A 22,578-nucleotide genomic window follows, 5' to 3' on the forward strand; every position below is an offset into this window, starting at 1 on the left:
TGAAATCAGTAGTAATAATAATAATAACATTGTTTTATGACCGCCCTTTAAAGAACCCAAGGACACTTGACACACGGGGAAAAAGTTACTGATTTGGATCCATCATATCACATCATCACATTCGTAACTAAAGTAAAAACTAAGACTAAAAACATTTTATGTTCCTTTATCTCATGTCACGGAACATTATGGAGACAGTGTATTAAGTCATACATCACAAAAATGATGAAAATATGCAAATAGCACACTACGTATGTGTGTACTGCATGTGTGCAGTTTGTGTCCTCACATCTTTCCCCCAGCACTCCCGTTATATCTCCGCCCCTAATCTGTGTTATTCTTACTTACTCTCCCGCTGTGTCATTTGCGTTCTCTCTCTCTCTCTCTCTCTCTCTCTCTCTCTCTCTCTTTCTCTCTCTCTCTCTCTCTCTCTCTCTCTCTCTCTCTCTCTCTCTCTCTCTCTCTCTCTCTCTCTCTCTCTCTCTCTCTCTCTCTCTCTCTCTCTCTCTCTAGCCCGCTCGCCATTCCCTTCTGAAATGTACGACCTCTGCAACTTTATTCTGTCCGTCACTGGGGAGCCTCAGCTTGGAGTGGCTCATTGAATATTGATGAGCTCATTCGCCCCACGTTCAGGAAAAGCGCTCGTAAAAGGCCAGACACGGAGAGATCCTCCAATCCCCTGACTCCACTGGTATTCCTGTTCTGATACATCGACGTGGAGTCTCTCTCCCTCCCTCCCTCCCTCTCTCCCTGGGATCAAAAACTGTGATAATTGCTGCATCACAGAGGGGATTGCATGGCCGATTTTCTGATGGGGCCAAAGGTCAAGTTGTATTTTACCAACTAATTATAATTCTACATCGGTACCTCATTGTCTTATAATGATTTAAAATGCTGCAGAAAGAAATATGGCCCAAGTATGATAAAACTTGTTTTTTCGAGTGGTTCTAATTATTTATGGAGTTCAGAACTCTCTGCAACTTCTAGTGTATACAAATCAACACTGACCCAATTTGAGATGAGCAAGATTGATCTCAAATGGAGTGTTGTTGACACAATCTGACTTGAGAGGTGAGTGGGCAATTATTACTTCACAACGCCTTACATTTGCTTGATTAACTTCCAAGCTACATGCTGGCTTGTTGAACCGCCTCTGGATGTGACACACTAGACCCCGTCCCGCTGTAATGAAAGACATTGAACCCTTTCGCGGCTCCGGGAGTACATTTCCTGTAACCGATGTTCCTATGCACCGTGACCCTGCTGTGCAATGTGGGGAGCCGAGTCAAACGAAAAGTTCCCATGGGAATCAACACTGACTCAGAAACTATCGACAAGGGGCATTAATCTCTTCCTAGCAGCTATATTTTTTTGTTCTAAATAATGAAACCAACCAGCTGCTTTCTGTGTCGAGTTGGGCGATGGCCGATTTTAATTTAACATAGCCAACGCCTTTGAATGATGAAATCTGGTATTTCCCATGTATTGATTTTTAATGGCTTTATCCACTATTTCTGATGTTCGTTTCAGGGAGACATGGACATTTATGGCACTCCCCTCAGTGATTGGCGGTGGTAATCAGGTGTGAAGCCGGGGTGAGAAAGAGAGACAGAGCTGTCAGCCAGTCAGCCAGGCACTGATGTCTAAACCATCTGCCATAATTCACTCAACACATACCTTTAATAAGTCACACAGTCCGCCCTTATTGGATGGGAAGTCCCAACTTTCCATGTGTATTGTTTTATGAATTCAGAATGATTAGGATCAACTAAATAAAATCCTTCCTGGTTGAAAAGCCTTATCTACCTATGACTGGTATCTCAATCATAGAGAGAGGCAAAGATGAAAAGACTTTCTATCAAGTCAAACCTAAGAGTAACCAGTTAAAAATTTCTCTGCCTTGGGTTATACAGTATAATGTACATTAAGAATTAGGAAACCGTGTCACGTGGGCACATACACACACACACACACACATATTCCATTGGGAGCTTTCCTCTTCAAAGAGCCTTCAATATTTCATACGGGGCCTCTTTTGAAATCGATCAGAAGTGGGCTCTAATTATGACTCCTATGTTATCGGGGGCTGCCCGGTAAGCCCTACAGAGCCGGTCCACGAGGGTTCCAGATGTGACCTTCTTTTAATGATTGATCAAACATTTATGACTTGATTCATCGCCTGGCTCTCTTTTTGCAGTCACGCAGTCAGTTGAAACTACATGAAATTGTCAGCTTTTGTCGCTATTCCTCCATCAGTTTATCACGGCATCAGTCAGGGTCCCAAAGGGAATGACAAGAAACCTCTCGAGTTCTTTAAAATTATATTTATACTGTATATTGTGTGAGATTTGATTTGATTCTCCAGTAACTGATATGTTGTTGTTTTATTCACCACTCATGGTTAACTCCAATATAATGTTGTGTATGTCCAATAAACAGACCAGGAAATGTTCTTAGCCAAATGTGGTGCTTTAGTGGATGCTAAGAGATGAGGGGGAAAAAAAGAAAATAATTGAAAATTAACTTTCCTCCTGAACATTTACATTTAGATGAAGAAATGTAAAACTCCTCTGTTCGAACATAATACCGGTGTTTTTAAGGAGTTCTTTAAACTTGTCTTTATGTGTGATATTTCTCCAAGCCGGTGCATCAGCAATTTGGTGGCGTCCCCCAATGACCACCTGTCTAAGCGGTAATACTTCTACCCAGATCCTAGTAAAGAGATTTAATTAGGAAATCATTGCAGTTCATAATTGGTTGAGATTACTCTTTACCTGGAAAGTGTAGTGTTTTATTTAAACGCTGAGCCCTCTCATATGTCAATCATGAGGCTTCTATTTAATTCCTGCCATATTTTAAATATGAGGTCTGACAAGCACGTACATACTGTACAGTAGAATCGGAACCTGGTCATTATCGAATAATTATTAGTCAATCAAAGGCTAGGCTCATTCTCTTCTAATGCGTAGATCATACATACAGTTGTCAAATGGCAGAATAGCTGTATGTAATAGGTTCCTTTACATTTCTTTGGAAATGTCCTTAAGAAGCTTTTGATCTTGTGACATGCAAATGATAAACACGACTAAGAAGGTCTGTGCAGGAAGCACATAATGGTGAATGGCTTATTGCGTCTTCCTTATTTATGTCACACTCAAGCAACTTAAATTTTTTGGGGTGTTTTGTTCTCTTTATTGCCCTGTTCAAGGACGCACTTTTATCAGCTTCGCATCCCTACACAAGAATTATTGCGTTGCACTGTTGGCTGTTATGGCCAATTTTGTGTTTTCATATGAGACTATCGGCCCTCGATTTGACTTGGTTTCCAGACAAAGCACACGCTGCATTTTGATCGCAACCTCTACTTGCAACTGGGATCGGACATCAACCACTTCATCGGTATTCTTGATGCTTCATTGTGACATTCAAGACCTTTTCATCGGGGCGTTGTGTGGCATCTCAGTTTCTGTGGCAGTTGCCTTTTCCATCATACTACACATTGACCAATTTTGGCCCTTAAGCCTGTTGTTCTTGATGCCCCACATCTATTGGTTTGGGTCCAAAAGTACAAATAGCCTGACACAAAAGTAAAAGGGAAAGTACCACGTCAAGTTCCCGGTCTCTGTGGCCTCTGCATGATCCATTTTACTGGAAAGCTTCAATACGCAAAGTGGCTTGTAGCATCATCTGTTCTAGTGTCTTGTAGCTGATGCTGGCATGCAGCCTACACAAAGCTGTGCTTCAAAAGTCAGAGGGACTATGCGATCTGATTGGTTCCATGGATTGGTTTCTGTTTATTTGGCTTGTTTTTAAGGTACTGTATATACATGTAAATTCAGATTTGACTTAAGTTACTAATGTAATGTGGCTGTGTTAAAAATGTATTCGATTAAAAAGTATAGATATTTGCTTTGAGTAAAAGTCAAGTCTCCAAAATGGAATATACATAATGAAGTGCATATACTTGAATAATGTACTTAAGTACAGTAACAAAGTACTTGTTCTTTGTTACTTTCCACCACTGGAAATGATACTGACTTTGTATAGTCTGGGGTTGCAGTGGGAACATTTACCCCATGACTGGACTGACAATGCTCCTGCTTTTCTTTCACTTCTTTTCACTTCTGGATGTCGCTCGCTAACTTTCCTCTCCGCTGCGTCTTTCTCTCAGACTTATCTCTGGCTTTATTATTACTTAGCGATGCACACCATACTCCCGCATACGACAATATCAGAATGTGCTGTTGGCAGGACTAACATTAATTACAGAGCCTGTCGTTTACCGCAAACAGCAGCACCTTCCATTCAGTAACATTTCTCCATTGAATATAATCTGAATGCAGTCACTTCCTCCTTTACCATATGTTAAACTAATCAAAAAATACACCTTGTGCGTAAAAAGTAACATTTCACAACCCTCACCAACCAACATGGCCCCCCCCACGCATCACACCAGCACGCCACCACTTTGCCACTACCGCCACACGCACTCGTCTGACGTTGACGGTAAAAGGTTGTCAGGGAAAGATATGCATGGTAACTACCAGTTGTCACTTTTCCTCTTCTCTGCAATCGCTCCATTTGTTTATTTTATTTTCTTGTCTCTCGCTAAAACCTTGACTGCCTCGCCGCGGCAGACGGCAACATATAGCGAGTGGACAACATAATTTTCCACTTCTGTTCCCTCTGTGAACCAAAGGAAAAAAAAAAAACTTTAGAAGCTGTAAATTGCTGGCGTAGAAGAAAGCAAACTGCTCGTCACACACACACACACACACACACACACACACACACACACACACACACACACACACACACACACACACAACACACACACATACACACACACGCACGCACCCACACCGTATTACTACATGTTTGTTGTCTATTGTTATCCAGTGATTGAGACTAGATTATGTTATGCTATTAGTTATGTTCATCGGAACTTGTTAATTTATGTGCGCTTCACCTTCAATTATTTGTGCGTGCATGCGTGCGTGTGTCCATGGTATGATCCCCAAAACCTATTGCATAATCCTTCATTTGTTTTCTGACGTAGATCCTATAGATTCTATCCTTATAGATCCTATAAAATGCATCAAATCGGAGTGGGGGTTATGAAAGGGAAAAGGGGAAAGGAAAAAGTAGAGAGCTGGAAAAGAGATGGTTAAGTGGGGAAAGAGTGAGTAATTTGTGTGACTCAACTTGTCAGCTGCTCACTGATAAGTATTGCATCAGCTGACAGACTTCCGTCTGTACTCAGCCCACCTCTCCTTCTTTCTCTCTTTCTCTCTCTCTCTCTATCCTTTCTCTCGTATAACTTGAATAAGGAAGTTTTTATTTTCATCAACAAGCGTAATTAAATATAATACCATCCGTCCTTGTTAGGAAGACATGAACCTCGGAGCTACAGTACACTGTAATTGACAAGTTATCGTGTGTGTGTGTGTGTGTGTGTGTGTGTGTGTGTGTGTGTGTGTGTGTGTGTGTGTGTGTGTGTGTGTGTGTGTGTGTGTGTCTGTGTGTGTGTGTGTGTGTGTGTGTGTGTGTGTGTGTGTTTGCGTGAAGTAAAGCTTTTAAAAGCTTTTAAGTGTGACACCTTCCATGCAAATTTATAAAGTGTTTAATCACCATTCGATAAATTGCCATGTTACACCTCTATTGTAGAAATAAGAACATATTTTGCATGTTATCCAAATATTATTTCCACGTGCCCTGGTGTCTTTCAACATCACCCAAACCACACAAATAAATAAATTATAGGCTTAAAAGTTTTTTTTTAAAGGTTCATTGGTGCTCAAAGTGCATATATGAATACCAAAGTGTGGTATTAAAAATGATGAACTAGTTTTCGAGTGCAAATCCTGTGATAGATTTGAGGACCCTGAAAAATAGCAGCAAATTGCCATTTTACAGGTATTTAAGATTCCATTTCTGTCTCCCAAACGACCTCCATTTCCCAGGTTCAGCTTAACTAATTCATTGCTGCTGCCCCCCGCTCATAACGTGCTCTGCCACATCACCAAACAGAGCGGTGCGGCACTGCTAATTACCTGACAGCTGCTCCTCAAAAAGGAAACCTTTTTTTAGATACAACAAAGGTACACATGAAGACGGGTATTTGAGATCAGAAGGTCAGCGTTAATTATTTCAACACGGAACGATTCTGATGCACATGTAGAGCAGTGTTCTCTTTTTTTCTAAAATGCCTTATTCTTATAATGGGATTCCATGGCCCCCCACTACAGTAACTGGGAAAACATGGAAGAAGACTATGCCGTCAACCACTACACATCACAAACACATAGAACTGTGCTTGTTATTATGGCCGACGTTGCACAACTCGCAAACAAGTTGTTCGTAGCAAATAAATGTTTTAGACGACTCAGGAGTCGGGAGTCACTCTGGCAAAAGAGTGAGCGAGCAAGTGATTCTCTGACTCACAAACTGACACGGCTGAATCAAATGAAAGAAGTTCAATGAAAAATTTAATTAATCTACGACTCTGACTCAAACGACTCTTTACCCTTTACTGAGCAACTCTTCAAGAACCAAATATCAAAAAAGAGTCAAATCACTACTTAAAGTTCTCACTTTGAGTATTACTACAGCCTTGCAATTAGGGCTGGGTATTGCTACTCAACACCTTTAAGGTATTGACCGATATATCCCAATAACCCGAGTGGTATCGAAGCTTCTCCAGTGAAACAGAACCTGCATTTGATCCTCTTTGTACCCAGATCTAGATAAAATGACTGTTTGTATGCTTTCGCTCGCAGCCAATCAGCCCAAGCATTCTTCGATTTTATGCGATGTGTGATTTGCCCACTCCCGCAGCAGCTACGAGCCAGCCAATCACCGCAAGCGTTTTTCGATTTAATGTGACGCATGACAACAGAATATCTCTGCTTGCGCCAGCAATATTCAAGGGGTGTGAACAATGGAGTGAGCAATGAGCAAACGATCATTATTATTTGGAATTTTTGCTTAAATTTTAGTTATAGTGTAATACAGATGCAGGACCTTCCCCTCACTTGGGCTTGCTTGGTGGCTATCACTGTTCGCATGGTGAATAGGAGATTCTTTCTGCCACACGCACTACCGTGCTTCCCCATACTGCGTCACACATGGAAACACCCCCCCCCCCCGCACACACACACAGACTTCAAAGGTACTGGTATTGGTACTGGTATCGTCATTTTTTAAACAATACCCAGCCCTATTTGGAATTTTGATCTTGCAACACACAAGCTAATTTACCTTATTTTTGTTTTAAGTGGAATTTGAAGGCACACTTGTGCTAGCGGTTTCAAAACGCTGATTTTAGAGGGCCGTAGAGTGCTGCTGGGACAAATAGGCCGATAGCAAATAACCTGAGTATTCGATTATTCAGTCCATATGCGTGGACGCCGCCATGCGTGGAGCGTATGTGGGATTTACTGTATGGTCCCTTTTCTTATTGCTGTGTTTGGGTCTACACGTGTATGTTGGGGTGGGGTGACGCCGAGGCCAGTTGCTTTGGCAGCATGGAGTTTTTCCCTCCAAAATCAGCCGCTCTCTGAACTGTTAAATCACGCTGGAGCCAACCTTGGAGGAGAAAATTAATTACTTGCCGTGTTCTCCCTCTCATTTTTCTTTCTCCTCCTTCCACATATCCCTCTCTCCACTTTTCCCTTTGAATGGCTGTTCCTTCGCTCGCCCTCTCTCAATGTCTCTCTCTCTTTTACATAGATAACCGCACACATCTTGCTCTTTCTCTCTCCCTCTTGCTCCTTTTCTGTTCTCTTTCTTCTTTATTTCCAGTGAATTTTGCCAATATCCATTATGATACCTATTTTAATATTAATGCTTCATTATGTGTGATTGTGCACTTAAATTAATTTTTGTAGAGGTCCATCGAATATAAAGTTGTAATCCATTTTTTTTGTTGATTTTTTTTAAATCCCATATTCAGCAGTTTTTATTTGCAGTATTATTATTCATTAGCAGTTTTGAATGGAATTGTGGGAGTTGTAGTGTAATCCAGCTAACACGGACGACCTTATGGGATTCCCTTTTAAATTAATCTAGCCTGTATAATCTTTGTTCAGCCTCATTTTAGGCAAAACAAACTACATGCATGATGTCAAACTTACCTGACTTCTAACGCTTTGTTTTTTTTGCCATATTATGAATATACTTTCTTTACTCCTTCCAAATCCCTCTCTATCAGGTGGAGATAGAGGATGTGGAGAATGAGGAAAAAAGATACAAGCTCTTCCTGGACCTGCTGGAGACTGCCAGCAAGTGGGAAGAGTTTCAGTTGCTCATGCTCCTCCTACAGGCGTGGCCACCTGCGATGAAAGAAGAAGTGTAAGTCTAATGTTAGCCACGTCTGTTATCATTTCAAGGTCATTTGATTCAAGTTTATCCAAATGTTTTGAGTCATGATAGGGCAGCAAAGAAAGTTTCATCTTTGTAGCATGCCAATTTGCCATCATTCCCCAGCAATCTCACCATATGAAATAAGCGAATAATTTGGGGAAGTGCCACTATAACTTCATACAACCATAAAGCAGAGTACTTTACGTCTTTTAAGAGTCCAGTGATGACCTCTGGTTCCTTGAATGCATGCATCAGCCAATGAACGGTGAGCCCAATGTTTCTAGCTTCAGCAGCAGATCCCCCACAGCACCACTACTACTTCAGCAACAGTGCATCAGGGTGAGTTTTTAAAGGACTCCACTTTTGGTTCATAACTCTAGTTATAATGAAATTACGTTGTATTTCTAGAAGCCTGAACCCTTTAGGGCTGTGACGGCTCAAAGGCATATGAGTCTACTCTGTGGTGGAGTGAAATGGTTTCCCTGATTAGCTCAAATCAAAAGGCAAAGGCCAGCGCATTCAGCCTGCCCTTCTGCAGTGCTCTTAAAAACAAGCTTCCACACTCTGGCATTAAGCATTGCCCAGTAAGAGTCGAATTTCTTGAACAAAACATCAATGTGGACACATTCAGCACATCATAATATGTGCATTACCACAGTGCTTTCACTGCATTAAACATGAATGTGGATGCTTCTAGGCTTTGCTCTAACAGCAGGGGGGTCCTTCCCTATCCCCAGATAAGCTTTTCTGATGTGATTCACTGTCGGGGGACTGTTGTTTCAAGGCAGGCAACTGTGTATAATTTTCTCATTTGGTCACAGCCTCACAGAGTATCTTCATGGTGTACTCGCCACAATGAAACACAAACCACATGTGTGGCCACAATAGTTGAGGGTTGTTCTTCAACAGATAAAATGTTTCCATGATCTGCTCGGCCTTCATAAACAGTATAACAGCAGTCCCGTGCTGTGCCACACAAGCACAGCCTAGCTATTATAGAGCTAATATCTGAAAGCTCTCAAAGTTCTGTTCCTCCTTTTCCCTATTCTCTCTGTGCAGCTGCTGCTCCTTCATGATGGGGCTCTTCAGAGCCACAAGCGAATGTCAATATTAAAGTCCCAATGTCAAATGAGCAGTACTTCTTGCAGTGTCTTGTTCCTAGCTGTGTTCTAAGCTGTGTGAGTGCTTCTAAGTGTAGGTACTTGGCACACCCTGGGCACGCCAAGACCTAGGTTTACTTACAGTATAGATTGTTTGTTAAACCAAGGGGGAGGAAAAAGTAACATTTACACAGCCAGTTGATTTCATGTATGTACAACTGCATTAAGGAGCTCCATCAAGCTGCGTGCTCCAATCATTCGAAACAGTCCACATATAGAATTACCTCTGGCTATTGCACTGCGCTAAAGCAAAGTTTTGTACATATCCATGCACACATGTTGGAGTTTGATCATTTGTGTTTGATGAGAAAATATGGTTGTTTACTGATCTTCAAGCAACAGGGTTCCCTTGCGGCCCCAGGCGGTGAAGTATGGGACTCCGTGTGCATTGACGGTACCATCGATAATAGCCTAATGAATTCATTACTCTTCTCCATTTGTGCTGGCCACATTGCAAAAGGCAGGAGCATAGCAAGAGAACCCCTAAGGCAAAACTAAGCTGCTTTCACACATGCACTGCAACCCTAAAGTTATCCGGACATCACCCAGAGGAGCTGTATGTGTGAACGCAAATGTCTGAATCAGTTGTACCGGACATTAAACAGACTTTACCCAGCCCGCACCCTAGTACATGTTTGTGTAATGTCCGATTTAGCGGTATGTGTGGATAAAGCAGGTGATTGTCCGGAGATTTCACAGTGAGCAAGTGGGCGTGTTTTGTGTTGATGACGTCTACTCGCCAAGGGTGAAGAAGGGTTATTTCCAGCCATAACATACGATGACAAAGAAAAAGAACAAGAAAATACACTTTAAGATTGTGGATATGTCCAAATACATGGAGTATCAATGCAAAAAAAGTCACAATTACTGAAAAGTCTGTAGCCTCGTCTGCCATCTTGGGTGTGCTAAAACTCTGCAGCATCATTGCATCACGTCCTTCCTCCTGCATGCTCTACCCAGGCTCCGCCCCTCATCCAAACCAACCAGAGTATTTCCAGTAGGTATGACTGCATCTGACACTGACAATCCCTGGTTGTGTGCTACATGTGTGAAAGGGCAACTCCGGACAATGTTCAGACCTGATTATCCAGACATTGTCCAGAGTTGTGAAAGCAGCTCTAGATTGTGCTGGGGGGGGAATTTGGCTTCCACACCCAATCAAAGCAAACTGGTGTGTTCCTTTTGAGAAGTTTAAGCTGTAATTGTGCACCTTTCTGTTCTATAGGACTCCCCTGTCTAGCTTCTTTAGGCTTTTTATCTTTGTTGATCGCACATCGTACTTAAACGTTCACCGAAATGCGAGACAGGTTGCCCCTTGGACAGTTTTATTCAATGAATATCTTTTGTTGTGATGAAATCTGAATCACTCTTTGGTAGGGATAAGGGAGAAGGTCAAAGTGACTCATGAAATCGGTGTTTAAATCGGTCATGCAGCAGATCATGTATTGATGTGTTAAAGAGAGTTATGGAGAAGGCAAAGGCAAGAGAGACTGCGTCAGGGCAGACTGTGATTTGAATGCTAAATATAAAGCATAAAGGAAGAACTGGGGAAAGAAAGGAGAGACAGTGAGACGTTCTGAAGGCAGGAACAAAATAACCCCTTTTACAGGAGTAAAAAGCGACGGACGGAGACAGAAGAAGCAATCTAGACTGAAAAGGGATTAGTTGTGCATGTGAATGTACGTGCATATGCGCAAATTCGCAATGGACAATAGATTTGTCATCGCACTGATGTTAAGCCCCGGTCTTTACTGTCAGGCTACTTTTCAACAGTGAGACAATAGTAGAGAGAAGGGATTAGGAGAGGAGAAGGCGTTTGCTCCAAGTTCACCCCATACCCTCCCCTCCAACAACAGATTTTGCTGCCACTCCACTCTTAGCATGGGTGTAATAGTCATAGTCTGAATCATTTGGGGGGCGGCGGGGGGGTGACAGCAGAAAACTAAAATTGGTCCTAGTCACTGCATCCTTTGTATAAACTAACTTGCTTTTTTCCGGGTTCATCTGCGGTATTCATTTGAACAGCTAAAGGTAATTTGCTGCAGTATGCAACATTTTGCTGTATCCTGCTTTAATGTGCCCATTGAAAAAGCTGGGAAGCCTGAAATTCATTCTAATCTGTGTACAATCTACTGTGCACTCTGCTTTTGATCTGCTATTTTATGCCAAACCATAGCGGTGTGATGCTAATAATATCGGTCAGTCTAGGTGAACATAGGTGAAATATAAGTCATCTGCATTTTCTGTAAGGTGCACAAGTCCCAAAGTCCCAATGTGATAACCCACGGCAAGTTTGGACAGTGTTTCAGATATTAATGTTCACTCCCTCATGAACATTTATAGTTATATTTTGAAGCTAAAAAAAGGCATATCCGTATATTTTAATGGATATTTTCCCCTCGGCCACTTTACAGTTTTCTGCTACAGTCTGCAAAGCGTAATTAGCATTAAGTTATCTGGATTTATCCATGTCATCGACCAGCAGCCCTCTAAAAACTATATTATGGTGCCTTTGTCGTTGCACACTTCCCTAATTTGTTTGATTTGTTAGTGTGTGTATGTAAATGTGTACACATGCACATGTGTTCATCCTTAGAGCTCGTCTTCCTGTCTGTCTCTTTAAATTATGCCACGATTGATTGCCAAAAAAGCCACTGGCTGTGACTCATGCTCAGCCCGAGACAGATTTGGTGCATGTCCCCGGCCCTCCTAACCCCAGCTAATACAAAAGGAAACTGGTGGCGTGCCAGCGGCAGAAATGGACTCTTTCTGCTCCCATGGCCTTATCGCTGATGAGGTTGAGGCAGCAAGTCGGGGCAAGAAACCTTGTTATGAGGATGGAAGCTGCCTGAGCCGAGGGAGTCGCACTGGAGGCCTGCTGTCCTTTCCTCGCGCTCGCTGTCGCTCTTTCCTTTTTTCTCCATCCGTCTCCCTCAGTCACTTAAACATATGCACCGTTTTGCTGAAGGATTGTTATAAGGCTGTAAAGTTATCGTTAGTATTATTAGTTAGTAAAAGTTAGTAACCCGGCAGGTTATCTCCCAAATAGGAGCCTTTCTGTGTGGAGTTTGCATGTTCTCCCCGTGCTCACATGGGGTTTCCTCCACCTCAAGTCAGTAAGGACCCCCACCAAAAACATGCACACATCATCGTCTGACCAGCGATGGACACTCGTCACCAGGTCCCCGGGCGCGTCCACAAACGCTGCCCACTGCTCCTGGCTGTGCCCCCGGAGGAAGGACAAGCCAAGGATGGGTTAAATGCAGAGGAACCATTTCACCGGCCACCATCCAAAGCATGTGCGTGTGTGTGTGTGTGCATGTGTTGTAGTGTGGTGTGCTGTGTGACAAATAAAGATTGTTCTTCTTCTTTTTTAAGACCCATTGCATGGCTAAACAATATACGCCTTTCATGCCAGACATTTTATTTCCTCGTCTAACCGCCCATCTCTTTTTACCTCTGCATGTTCATCCAATATTTAACACGCGATCGAGAGCTTGTTGTGATGTCTTGGTGTTTGTTTTGCAGCTGACACCATGGCCGTGCTCATCCAATGGAATTTTGTAGCATTTCTCTGTGGGAGAACATGTGACAAATGTACAAGACTTGTGTTCTAACAATGGTTAAATACCCACATGAAGGATTTTTCCCCCTTTCAGTATGCGATGACTTTGCCAAGGCTCACTGAGTGTGTGTTTTTGATGTTCTCTGGGGGGCTTACAGCAAACATAATGAGAGCTTTTTGGCCACCCAGTAGTCGTTACACTTCATCCCAGAGGACCTGTTCTGTAACAAGGAGTAGAGTGGCTCCTCGCTGTTTTAAGTAAACAGCAGCTTGGCTTCAATGTTTTGTCAACGTCAAAGGTCTTTTTTTTTTTGCCAATTTGACACACAATCAGTCAAGATGTCAGACATTATTCTGGGAAAAGAGGATAATTATATATATATTATTTATTTTTCTAAAATGCATCAGGCAGGATTATGTATTATAACAGTGAATGAACTCACCATTGCCTCCTGATATTTCTTGCTTCCTCTCCAACGGATTAATCAGTGTGAGATGCATTAGACTGCATTGACAAAAGTTCCACAGACTCTTATTGCTTTACTACAATCTGCATTTTCTAGCCTTGGTAAAGCTTAGTCTAGTAGCGCGGAGGCATTTTGCAAAGTTTTGAAAAGGGCTCATAAGTGACTGTGTAAGCAAACGTGTACCAATCCCTGCTGGCAGCTGTCTCCTTCTATTCACTCAGAAGAGAGAAAGGGAGAGGGAAAAAAAAGGCCAACGTCAATCATGGAGGCGTTTCCTATTAACTCCTGGAGTATTATAGTCAAAGAGCTGTCCTTGCATCCATGTCAACCACTGCTTTCATTAGTTTGACATCGGCGTGCGTATCAACGGGCCCTCCCGCTCTCGCCTCGTGCGTTGAGAAAGGTTGTAACATAATGAATTCAAGCTGGGATTCTCGTTGTGTTCATCGCAATTCCCCTGTGCGCTCATGCATTTTTGAAACTATGGCTTCACAACTATAAACAGCCCCTCTCTAGTTTGGCTACAAACAACATGCAACATTCAACACGCTGTTTGTGAGTCTTCCTGCCGAGACCTGCTCTCGCGGTGGCGGCCGGGGATGGCCTGAATGCGGAAAGTGAAATGCATTGTCAATTTGCACACATTGTATTACACTTAGTGTCACATTTGTTTTATTTTGAGCAGTTGCTGCAGCCGCTGGAAGAACCTTAAACTTATTGCCGTTGTGGTTTGGCAATAAGTTATATATTTATGAGTGACTATAAACAAGAAAACCACATTTGTTTTAATAAAAATATTGATCAAGTTGAAGGTAATTTTATCTTGCCCCAATACAAGCTTTTTGTACTTGTTCAAAGAACAGTTGTTTTTAAAACAAAGTCAACATTTATATTACTCATCGTGTATTCTTGATAGCTGTGGTTCTCAACATGGAGACCTTAAACGTCAACCTTTTTTCATGTACAAGACATTAGCACTATTAGATAATGTACAATAATGATTGTTTTGCTCATAGTTTCACTGTCTCCATAGTGTAGACAGGGGTGGAGGTTTGGAAAAAATCATATCAAACAATAAAGATCTCCGTTTGGGATCCCAGAGACAAAGTATTAACAAATGGGGTCCACGGCTTAATTGGCTTGAGGGTCCTGATATGAAAAAGGTTTAGGATCCCTGCTCAATAGGAGTGGTAATGTAACCAATGACGGGTATGTATCTTTTATTTGTTTTTTAGATCTTTATGGAGGTTGCTAACTGTTGTTGATAAAGGTCCACAGTAGATTTTATTAGATGTTATTTTTTTGTTTGTGTTATAAAAAATATATATAAAAGTCAAGAAATAAATCTCTCAAAACGAAAGAGAAAAGAAGCAAAGCTCTCAAAAAGGGGATTCCTTTCTAACCCCTTTGAATGCATCTGCACGTTGACTGATTGAATGATTGATTTAATTTCATATATGAATAGTTTTTTATACTCACTTGCTTCCCATTGAGATATTTGGAGGAGTGTATGGGTTCTCCAGAAGGATATTAAAGTAATTCTACGACATGCTGTGCACTGGCTATAGTATTTGAATTGGTAATTAATCAAAGCCACTAAGTGTGTTTACAGACTACACAGTATTTATCAAGGCACTGTGCTGCTATAGTTTCTGCTCGCGGATCCTGTTCTGTGCACTCGCGATTTTTGAGACTGATTTGGCGCCATCGAAGCACACTGTCGATTTTAGAAAGCAACACACACACACACACACACACACACACACACACACACACACACACACACACACACACACACATTAACCGCAAACCTTCTCACCGTGCGACCCCAGGGCGGAGACTGAGCGTAACCCATGGGTCGTTTTGACGTCTGAACTGCTGACTCGCTCCCAGGGGTCAGAGGTCAAAGTGGACCTGGGCCACGAGGTTGTCACCATGGTCCGATCCCTCTACAACACAAAGCACAAGCTCCCTGCACAGGTAAACACCCCCTTTCGTGTCCGTGTTTGTGTACAACGTTTCAATGTTTTCTCATAATGAGAGCGTCAAGGACCAGCTCCGCAGGAATATGATTTTAAACCCTCTGTGTATTTTTGTTCTCCTGAAATTGTTTAGTTTTTAATGAATTAGGAACTGTTGATGGATATTAGGGGAGAAAATTGTATCGCAAATAATCAGGATTGAAGTCTACTTCCCCCGCCTTTGGGAACTACAAGAAATCCATTTTTAACTTATTTTGCCTATTTGCAATGATCATTAAAACAAATGTAATACAACTGTTAACCTATGCTTTAGGCAACTGCTAACGTTGTAATTTTCATATCCAGCAAAGTCGCGGTTACTCCTGCAAAGCTATTGAACATCATTGCTTTGTGTAGAGGTGACATATCGCTTTGAAATCACTTTCCACCCAGAGGATACGCCGAGGCTATTATTTTCAAAATAAAACACCTAGGCCATAGCTTGTCTGCATCCAGCCAAACCTCGCTCCGAAGCAGCCGCGCTCCCTGACATATCTAATACAGAACCCTAAAGCTATTAAGCATGTAACCCGCAGCGGTACGGTCACGGCAGCTCAATTCCTTTCTTCCTGCGCCGCACTATAGGCGTTGGCTGTTCTTTGATATCGGCATGGCTGCCTGATGCTATTTATGCCCTGTTGAGTGCCATGGAATTGGGGCATCTTAATGCCATTCTGTACGTCTAGCGCCGGATGACTGTGATATTAGTTTAGCACTAATGCTATTCAGCATGAATGGGGCTGTGTCTGCCTGGCTGGCTAATATTAGCGGGGGGGGGGGGGGCAGCTTTCATTTGAATCTGCTGGAATGAAACCGTCGAAGCATGGGGGAGTCAGATTGCATTGTGATATCCATATATTACTGAACAGTGCATGACATCCCCTGTGTGTGTGTGTGTGTGTGTGTGTGTGTGTGTGTGTGTGTGTGTGTGTGTGTGTGTGTGTGTACAGCTTTCTGTCTCAGCATGTGGTGTGATTTGTGTGTGTGCGTGCGTGTGAGATCGTGTACGTGTATAGGTTTGTGATTGTATGTTTTCTGTGTCTTTTGAGAGCCTGTTGGTCTGAGTATCTTTTAAAACGTAATGTGCACTTCGATTAACCTTTGCCGACTGTTTTTTACTTCCTTTTCCCCGCTCATCCGCCTCCTCGTTGCTCTCTCTCACCTCTCTTTCCGGCTTCCTCTTTTTTTTTTCCCCTTTTGCCCCCACTTACACCCTCTATCCCCTCATCACGTCTTCATCCCATCTCCCCCCTATCCTCAGTGTGTGGGGCACATAGCCGTGCTGCTCCAGGACCAACCGGGGCGCCAGCAGCCCGCCCTCAAGCTGATGGCCGAAAGTGGAAACAAGGAGCTGCTCAAGCTGACCCTGGACCAGATCAACAACATGACCGAGGTGGGCCAACAATATCTACACATTAACAAATTAAAGAACATGTAAACATTAAAAAAAAAATAGAAAAAAAATAAAATATATATATATATATTGTTATTCTAAATGTTTTATCTATTTATAAATGTAATTTCAGTTTATATTTCATTATTTTGCTGTTATAACAAATGGAGTATATATTTATTTACTTTTCATAGTTTTATCTTTGTGCTGTATATCTTTTAATAATTTACAATGATTCTGCTCGGTTCCAAGATGTCAACACTTGTTACCAGGAGTTTGAGCGGCTTGGGAAACTTGTTGAATGACCTTAGCCCCCGAAGATTACTTTTGTCCGAGGGAAATGGAATTTTGACAATGAGTATGTGGCTTAATGATAAATGACTTTGTGCGATGAATACCTCTTCTTGTTTTGCAGTGTATTAACGCGTTTCAGCTGATGTAAGCACTAAGCCACATGTATTTTTTTACTTGGTATTCTTGCCACTGTATGCCAGAGCTCCAACATTGTCAGAGAAGTGGGATTGGGAGGCAGAATGCGATGGAATAAAAGGTTGAAAATAAGCCGGTGAATGGAGATGAACGTTGTGAAAGGGAAAACCGCGGAGAGACGGGTAATGAGCAGTCAACAGCGGGATTCTTACAAAGAACTCACAAAAAAAAAAAAAAAAACACGGTGTGTATCTGTTTAACCGGCGAAGACTCATGCTCAGGGTCACGTTACAGTAAGTGAGGAGTTATTTTCACAGATTTTACACATTGTAAAGCCCGCCTCGGTCTGTTAGCTAGCTTTAGCCGGAGGGCTAATAGAGTAGCAACACCCAAGCATCTGAGCAACTGGCTCTAACTAGGCCCTTCGCACTCTGTGGGCCTGTCTTCTCTTTTCCCAGATCAGATAATAGTCACAAAGTAGGCCTCTCAGACCCAGTGGACCCCGCGCTCTGTTCCCCAATCAGATAAGGAAGGAAACTCACTATTAACTGACAGAGTTTCCATTTAATGAAGCCTCAGGCTCCTATCTCGGCTCCTGAACGGCTGCTTTTATCCTGTGGAGAGTGGGGTGGACGCAGAATATTATCAGTGGGAGAGGGAGAGAGAGAGGAGGAATCGACATGAAGAGATGAAGGGGTGAAAAACAATATTAAAACATGAGTAAAACTTAGAAAAAATGTGAATCAATAGACAGGTGAAAGCCCAGAGTCAGAACTCAAAGTTGGTAGTACAGTGTCGTAGAAGAGAGCGCAAGGATGTCGGGCTGGAAAGAACACGGGGAAAGAGGAGAACAAGATGAGAGGCGGTGACTTGCAAGCCTGTTTTGAGAGTGAATCCCGTCTTTGCCGTCTGTGCGCTGAATAAAAGAGGACCCGTCCTAGAGAAGAAGGCAGGAGGGTTTCTTTTAAAGATAACATCGGTGGAGACACAGAAATGATCTGTCTTTGGTTGAGCACAGAGAGGACAAAATAGTGCATTTGTGTTGGGCCGTGTGTTCGTTTTTGAATTATTTAGAATGATTTTTAATTTTAATTTGTTGGTTTAATGTCAAGGCTTCGCTGTAGGAGGTCAGTAAGGAAATGTGATAGGTGATCGATATAATATGTATGTTGCGCAGTCTTTAAAGTTTATGTATACAGCCCCTCACGGTTCAGCCTCAAACGGCAAAATTTCCCATAGAAATAAACAGCATCCCCAAGTCTTAACCCCCACTAGGACACGGGAAAAACCCAGAAAAACAACCCAGCGGGGAAACAAAAATGGAAGAAACCTGGAGAAGGGGTCACAGAAGGAGGAATGCTGCTTCCAGGACAGCCAGGTAGTAGCTATACAGCAGCTTAACACTCAAAGGTGCCTCATTACAATGGCTCTCAACATGGGGTCTAGGGACCCCCAGGGGTCCTCTGAGAGGTTCCAGGGCATCCCCAGCAAAATGATTAATAGTTCAACTTCACCGTTATTTAATTTACAAGACATTGTACACCATTAGGGAATGTACAATAATGACTGTTTTGATCATAGTTTCACTGTTATCTCCATAACTATTGTACAGACAGGTATGGAAGTTTCACATCACATCACATCACAGAAATCACATCTCACAATACAAATCTCGGATTTCGGGTCCCAGAGAGGAAGCCCCTGCAGACCTTCTCGCCCTGTCTGAGTCGCTTAAGATAAGCATGCGACTGATTGAGTGCAATATGGAAATGTGAACTTAAAAGGAAATTATGAAGCCCGGGTCAGCTGAGAACAGGTCCTGTGTGAAGTCGTCAAGTGCGCAGCTTCCCGTGCTAATTGATTTCTATTTTAAATCAGCTTCTTGGGGAAAAAAGACGCTGTCGGAGCAGGTGAAGTTTGCACTTTTCTGTCATAGTTCAGCTTCATCACCTCAAGTCAAGTTTGATCACTCAGGCGAAATCGTACAAAAAGCTCTCATATTCCCAGTCTTTCGACGTGTCCAAAACGTACTCGTTTAGAAATGGCATTGATTCCTAAAAAGTATTTGTTTAGACTCTGGGTTTAGTGGATTGAAATTGTAAATGGAATTCCACTGTGCGGCGTGATCGGCATTTTTTTTTTTTTTTATCTCCGATTTCTACAGTATTGTGTGTGTGTGTGTGTGTGTGTGTGTGTGTGTGTGTGTGTGTGTGTGTGTGCGTGCGTGCGTGCGTGCGTGCGTGCGTGCGTGCGTGCGTGCGTGCGTGCGTGCGTGCGTGCGTGCGTGCGTGCGTGCGTGCGTGCGTGCGTGCGTGCGTGCGTGCGTGCGTGCGTGCGTGCGTGCGTGCGTGCGTGCGTGCGTGCGTGCGTGCGTGCGTGCGTGCGTGCGTGCGTGCGTGCGTGCGTGCGTGCGTGCGTGCGTGCGTGCGTGCGGTTCCCTGACTGTATCGGACGTCGTGGTTGGTTTTCCTCAATAACAACACACAGTGACTTCATAGCTTTATGTCCCGTGGGTGTTACCATAGAGATAATGGATAAAAACAAAATATCAAGTTCAATTTAGATGTTTGTTTATTTGTTTTTTTTAATTAAGACGGTGTTATTGGAAAGGGCTCTGTAAAGGGATAATTAAGGAATGGAACGGTAATGACCGGGCATCCTACATTAACTTGCTTGGCCGTGATTTGCTGGCAAACCACACTCTATAGGTGGAAGGAGAGAAGGATTTGGAAGGGTGGAGGGATGAAAACGGGTGTATTGTATTATTATTTATGGTTATTATTATTAGCTATTAGTATTGTTCGGGTAAAATTCTCTGAATTTTGAAATGTGAAACTATTTGAAACAGAAGATCAACAGAAGCTATGAACAGGGTTGACAAACATCTCGTGGTTTAAGTTTCATCCAAATCCGGGTGGTCGCTCCACATATGGAGCAGGAATTAGTGAAAAACCGACCAAATTTGACCGAAATTCACAGACGCTGTCCAATACATTCAATGCCAAGATATGTCCAACCCGGCTAAAAGTATCTGGAACACAACAATGACATAAGCTACCAACGCGGTTGAGGTGCAGTTTAAACTGTTACATTACAAGCATCTCGTGGTTTAAATTTCATCCGGGAATTTAAGTTGATCCACATACGTTCGACATTACAAACTATGTGTTCACGTGTATATTTATGTACCTTCTTACCTGATAGATGTCTGTAGATCTGTTCGATTTATATTTTATCTCCGTGGTCCCCATTACTTTGCTGGATTAATGAAAAATACTAAAAACAGTAGTCCACAAAAACCTGTGACCACATCTAGTCGAGTCCACTCAAATGTACAAGTGAGTGATGAGTTCAAGATCCAGTGAACCATCGGAAAAGTAAAAGCCGTGCAATGGTATGGCACAGACACAGACATACCACAATGTTTTTTGTATTTCATGGAAACAAAACTTAATTCAAATGTAATTCACAAAATGTAAACCACTAAAATTACCAAAGTTCGACTACTATCGTAAATCATCTAAATATTTAAACCTGTTTGAATACGTCTTAATTGGCGACCACAAGATCCTGCATCACCAACTGTCACTGAGACTGCACATGTACTTACACATGAGGTAAGTTATAACAATGACAAGGTTTGGTTAAAAGTTAAAAATAAACGGGTACTTTTAAAAAACGTCATGTATAAACAGTTTCCTACAGCTAAACTTAGCAGATTTGAATGAAAAGAGAGAAAGTGTTAAGTATTGACAAGTTCTTCCATAATAATTCTAATGCCGAATTAATGTTAGAGTTCCATAAATGTTGTCTGCAATACAATATAGACAAGTAATCTATTTAACGGAATTTTCCAATTGTAGATTCTTAACAGAAAAAATACAAAGAAGTACTTATTCAAACTAAAATGTATTTATTATGTTTATGCAATAACATGTCTTCATTATTATTGTTGTGTTAAGTTATTACAAAGCTTGTTTTTGTTATTGTTCCAGATGCCGAAAAATAGCCGAAAGTCGACCTTGGCATATTTTAGAATACATTACAAGTGGTGTAAGGATGTAGAATTTAACAATGAATGGAATAATCCCCTTTCAAAATTGAAGAACATCCAAAAACCACAAACAACAATAATGAATATACTGTATGTGCATTGATAATATTGAAAATGCAGATTTAAGTTCAGAAGATGAAAATATTGAGGAAACCTTAACTGATAAACAGCAACATGGAATGTTTATGGAACATGTTCACAACCAGTTGATATTGTACAGTACAAGTGTTTGCAGCACTTTGATGACATGTTGTCTGTAGCACCAGAAGAAGAGGACAACTCTGTACCATTACTGGGAGATGAAACCAATGAAGCAAAATGTTTCCCAGTTCTTTTCCCAAACAACAAAGGGAACATTTCATACGTGTTGTTGGCTTATTCACACCTATTTACATTTATATCAGTTCTCCCTGTGTCTGCGTTGGTTTTCTCCCACATTACAAAGACATGCAGGTTAGGTTAATCGGTGACTCTAAAAAATTGACAGTAGGTGTGAATGTGAGCGTGCATAGTTGTTGGTCTCTGTATGTCGGCCCTGTGATAGACTGGCGACCTGTCCAGGGTGTACCCCGCCCCTCGCCCAATGACAGCTGGGATTGGCTCCAGCCCCCCCGCGACCCCACGAGGATAAGTGGTATAGATAATGGATGGATAGATGGATCAGGAAATTTTGATGAAACTTTACAAATTCACAGAGAGTTGAGGAACATTGGTGTCACATTGAGAACACAGTCAATTTGTGACATCATGAACCAATGCTATGTAAATCCACGGTTCGTCTCTTTGAGTGGTCGTAAAAATCTGAAAACTGTAACTCGTGCTTCGTTGCACAGAATTTGTAGAACTGTAATACGTATTTAACAATGCTAAACTGGACTCTGGGTATTGCTGCCTGCAGCTATATTTATTATTATTATTATTATTATTATGGTTATTATACTATCATTGTTCAGATTTTTATTATTTTCAATCTCCTTGGCATTTTCCGGGCTAAAAGTGTTTTGAACAGGGCAATTGCTTAACCAATGGTTGAGGTCTAAGACATCTTGTGGTTCAAGTTTGATCCATATCGATCTACATTTGTGAGCAGGAATTTGTGAAAAATCGATAACATTTTACCAGAAA

At 42.0% G+C, this 22,578-nt stretch overlaps 1 protein-coding gene across 1 annotated transcript in view; it reads left to right on the forward strand.

Annotated features, from left to right (window-relative positions):
* nbas (NBAS subunit of NRZ tethering complex) overlaps positions 1-22,578 on the forward strand; it is a gene marked incomplete at both ends in the record, with an annotated part of 203,143 nt that overhangs the window by 169,104 nt on the left and 11,461 nt on the right. Inside the window, 3 exons of the mRNA XM_080022664.1 lie at positions 8,213-8,352; positions 15,389-15,536; positions 16,839-16,970. Coding sequence (XP_079878790.1) covers positions 8,213-8,352; positions 15,389-15,536; positions 16,839-16,970 — 420 coding nt within the window. The remainder of the gene's footprint in view (positions 1-8,212; positions 8,353-15,388; positions 15,537-16,838; positions 16,971-22,578) is intronic.

This window comes from Zeus faber, assembly GCF_960531495.2.
Source record: "Zeus faber genome assembly, chromosome: 2".
Taxonomy (NCBI): Eukaryota; Metazoa; Chordata; class Actinopteri; order Zeiformes; family Zeidae; genus Zeus; species Zeus faber.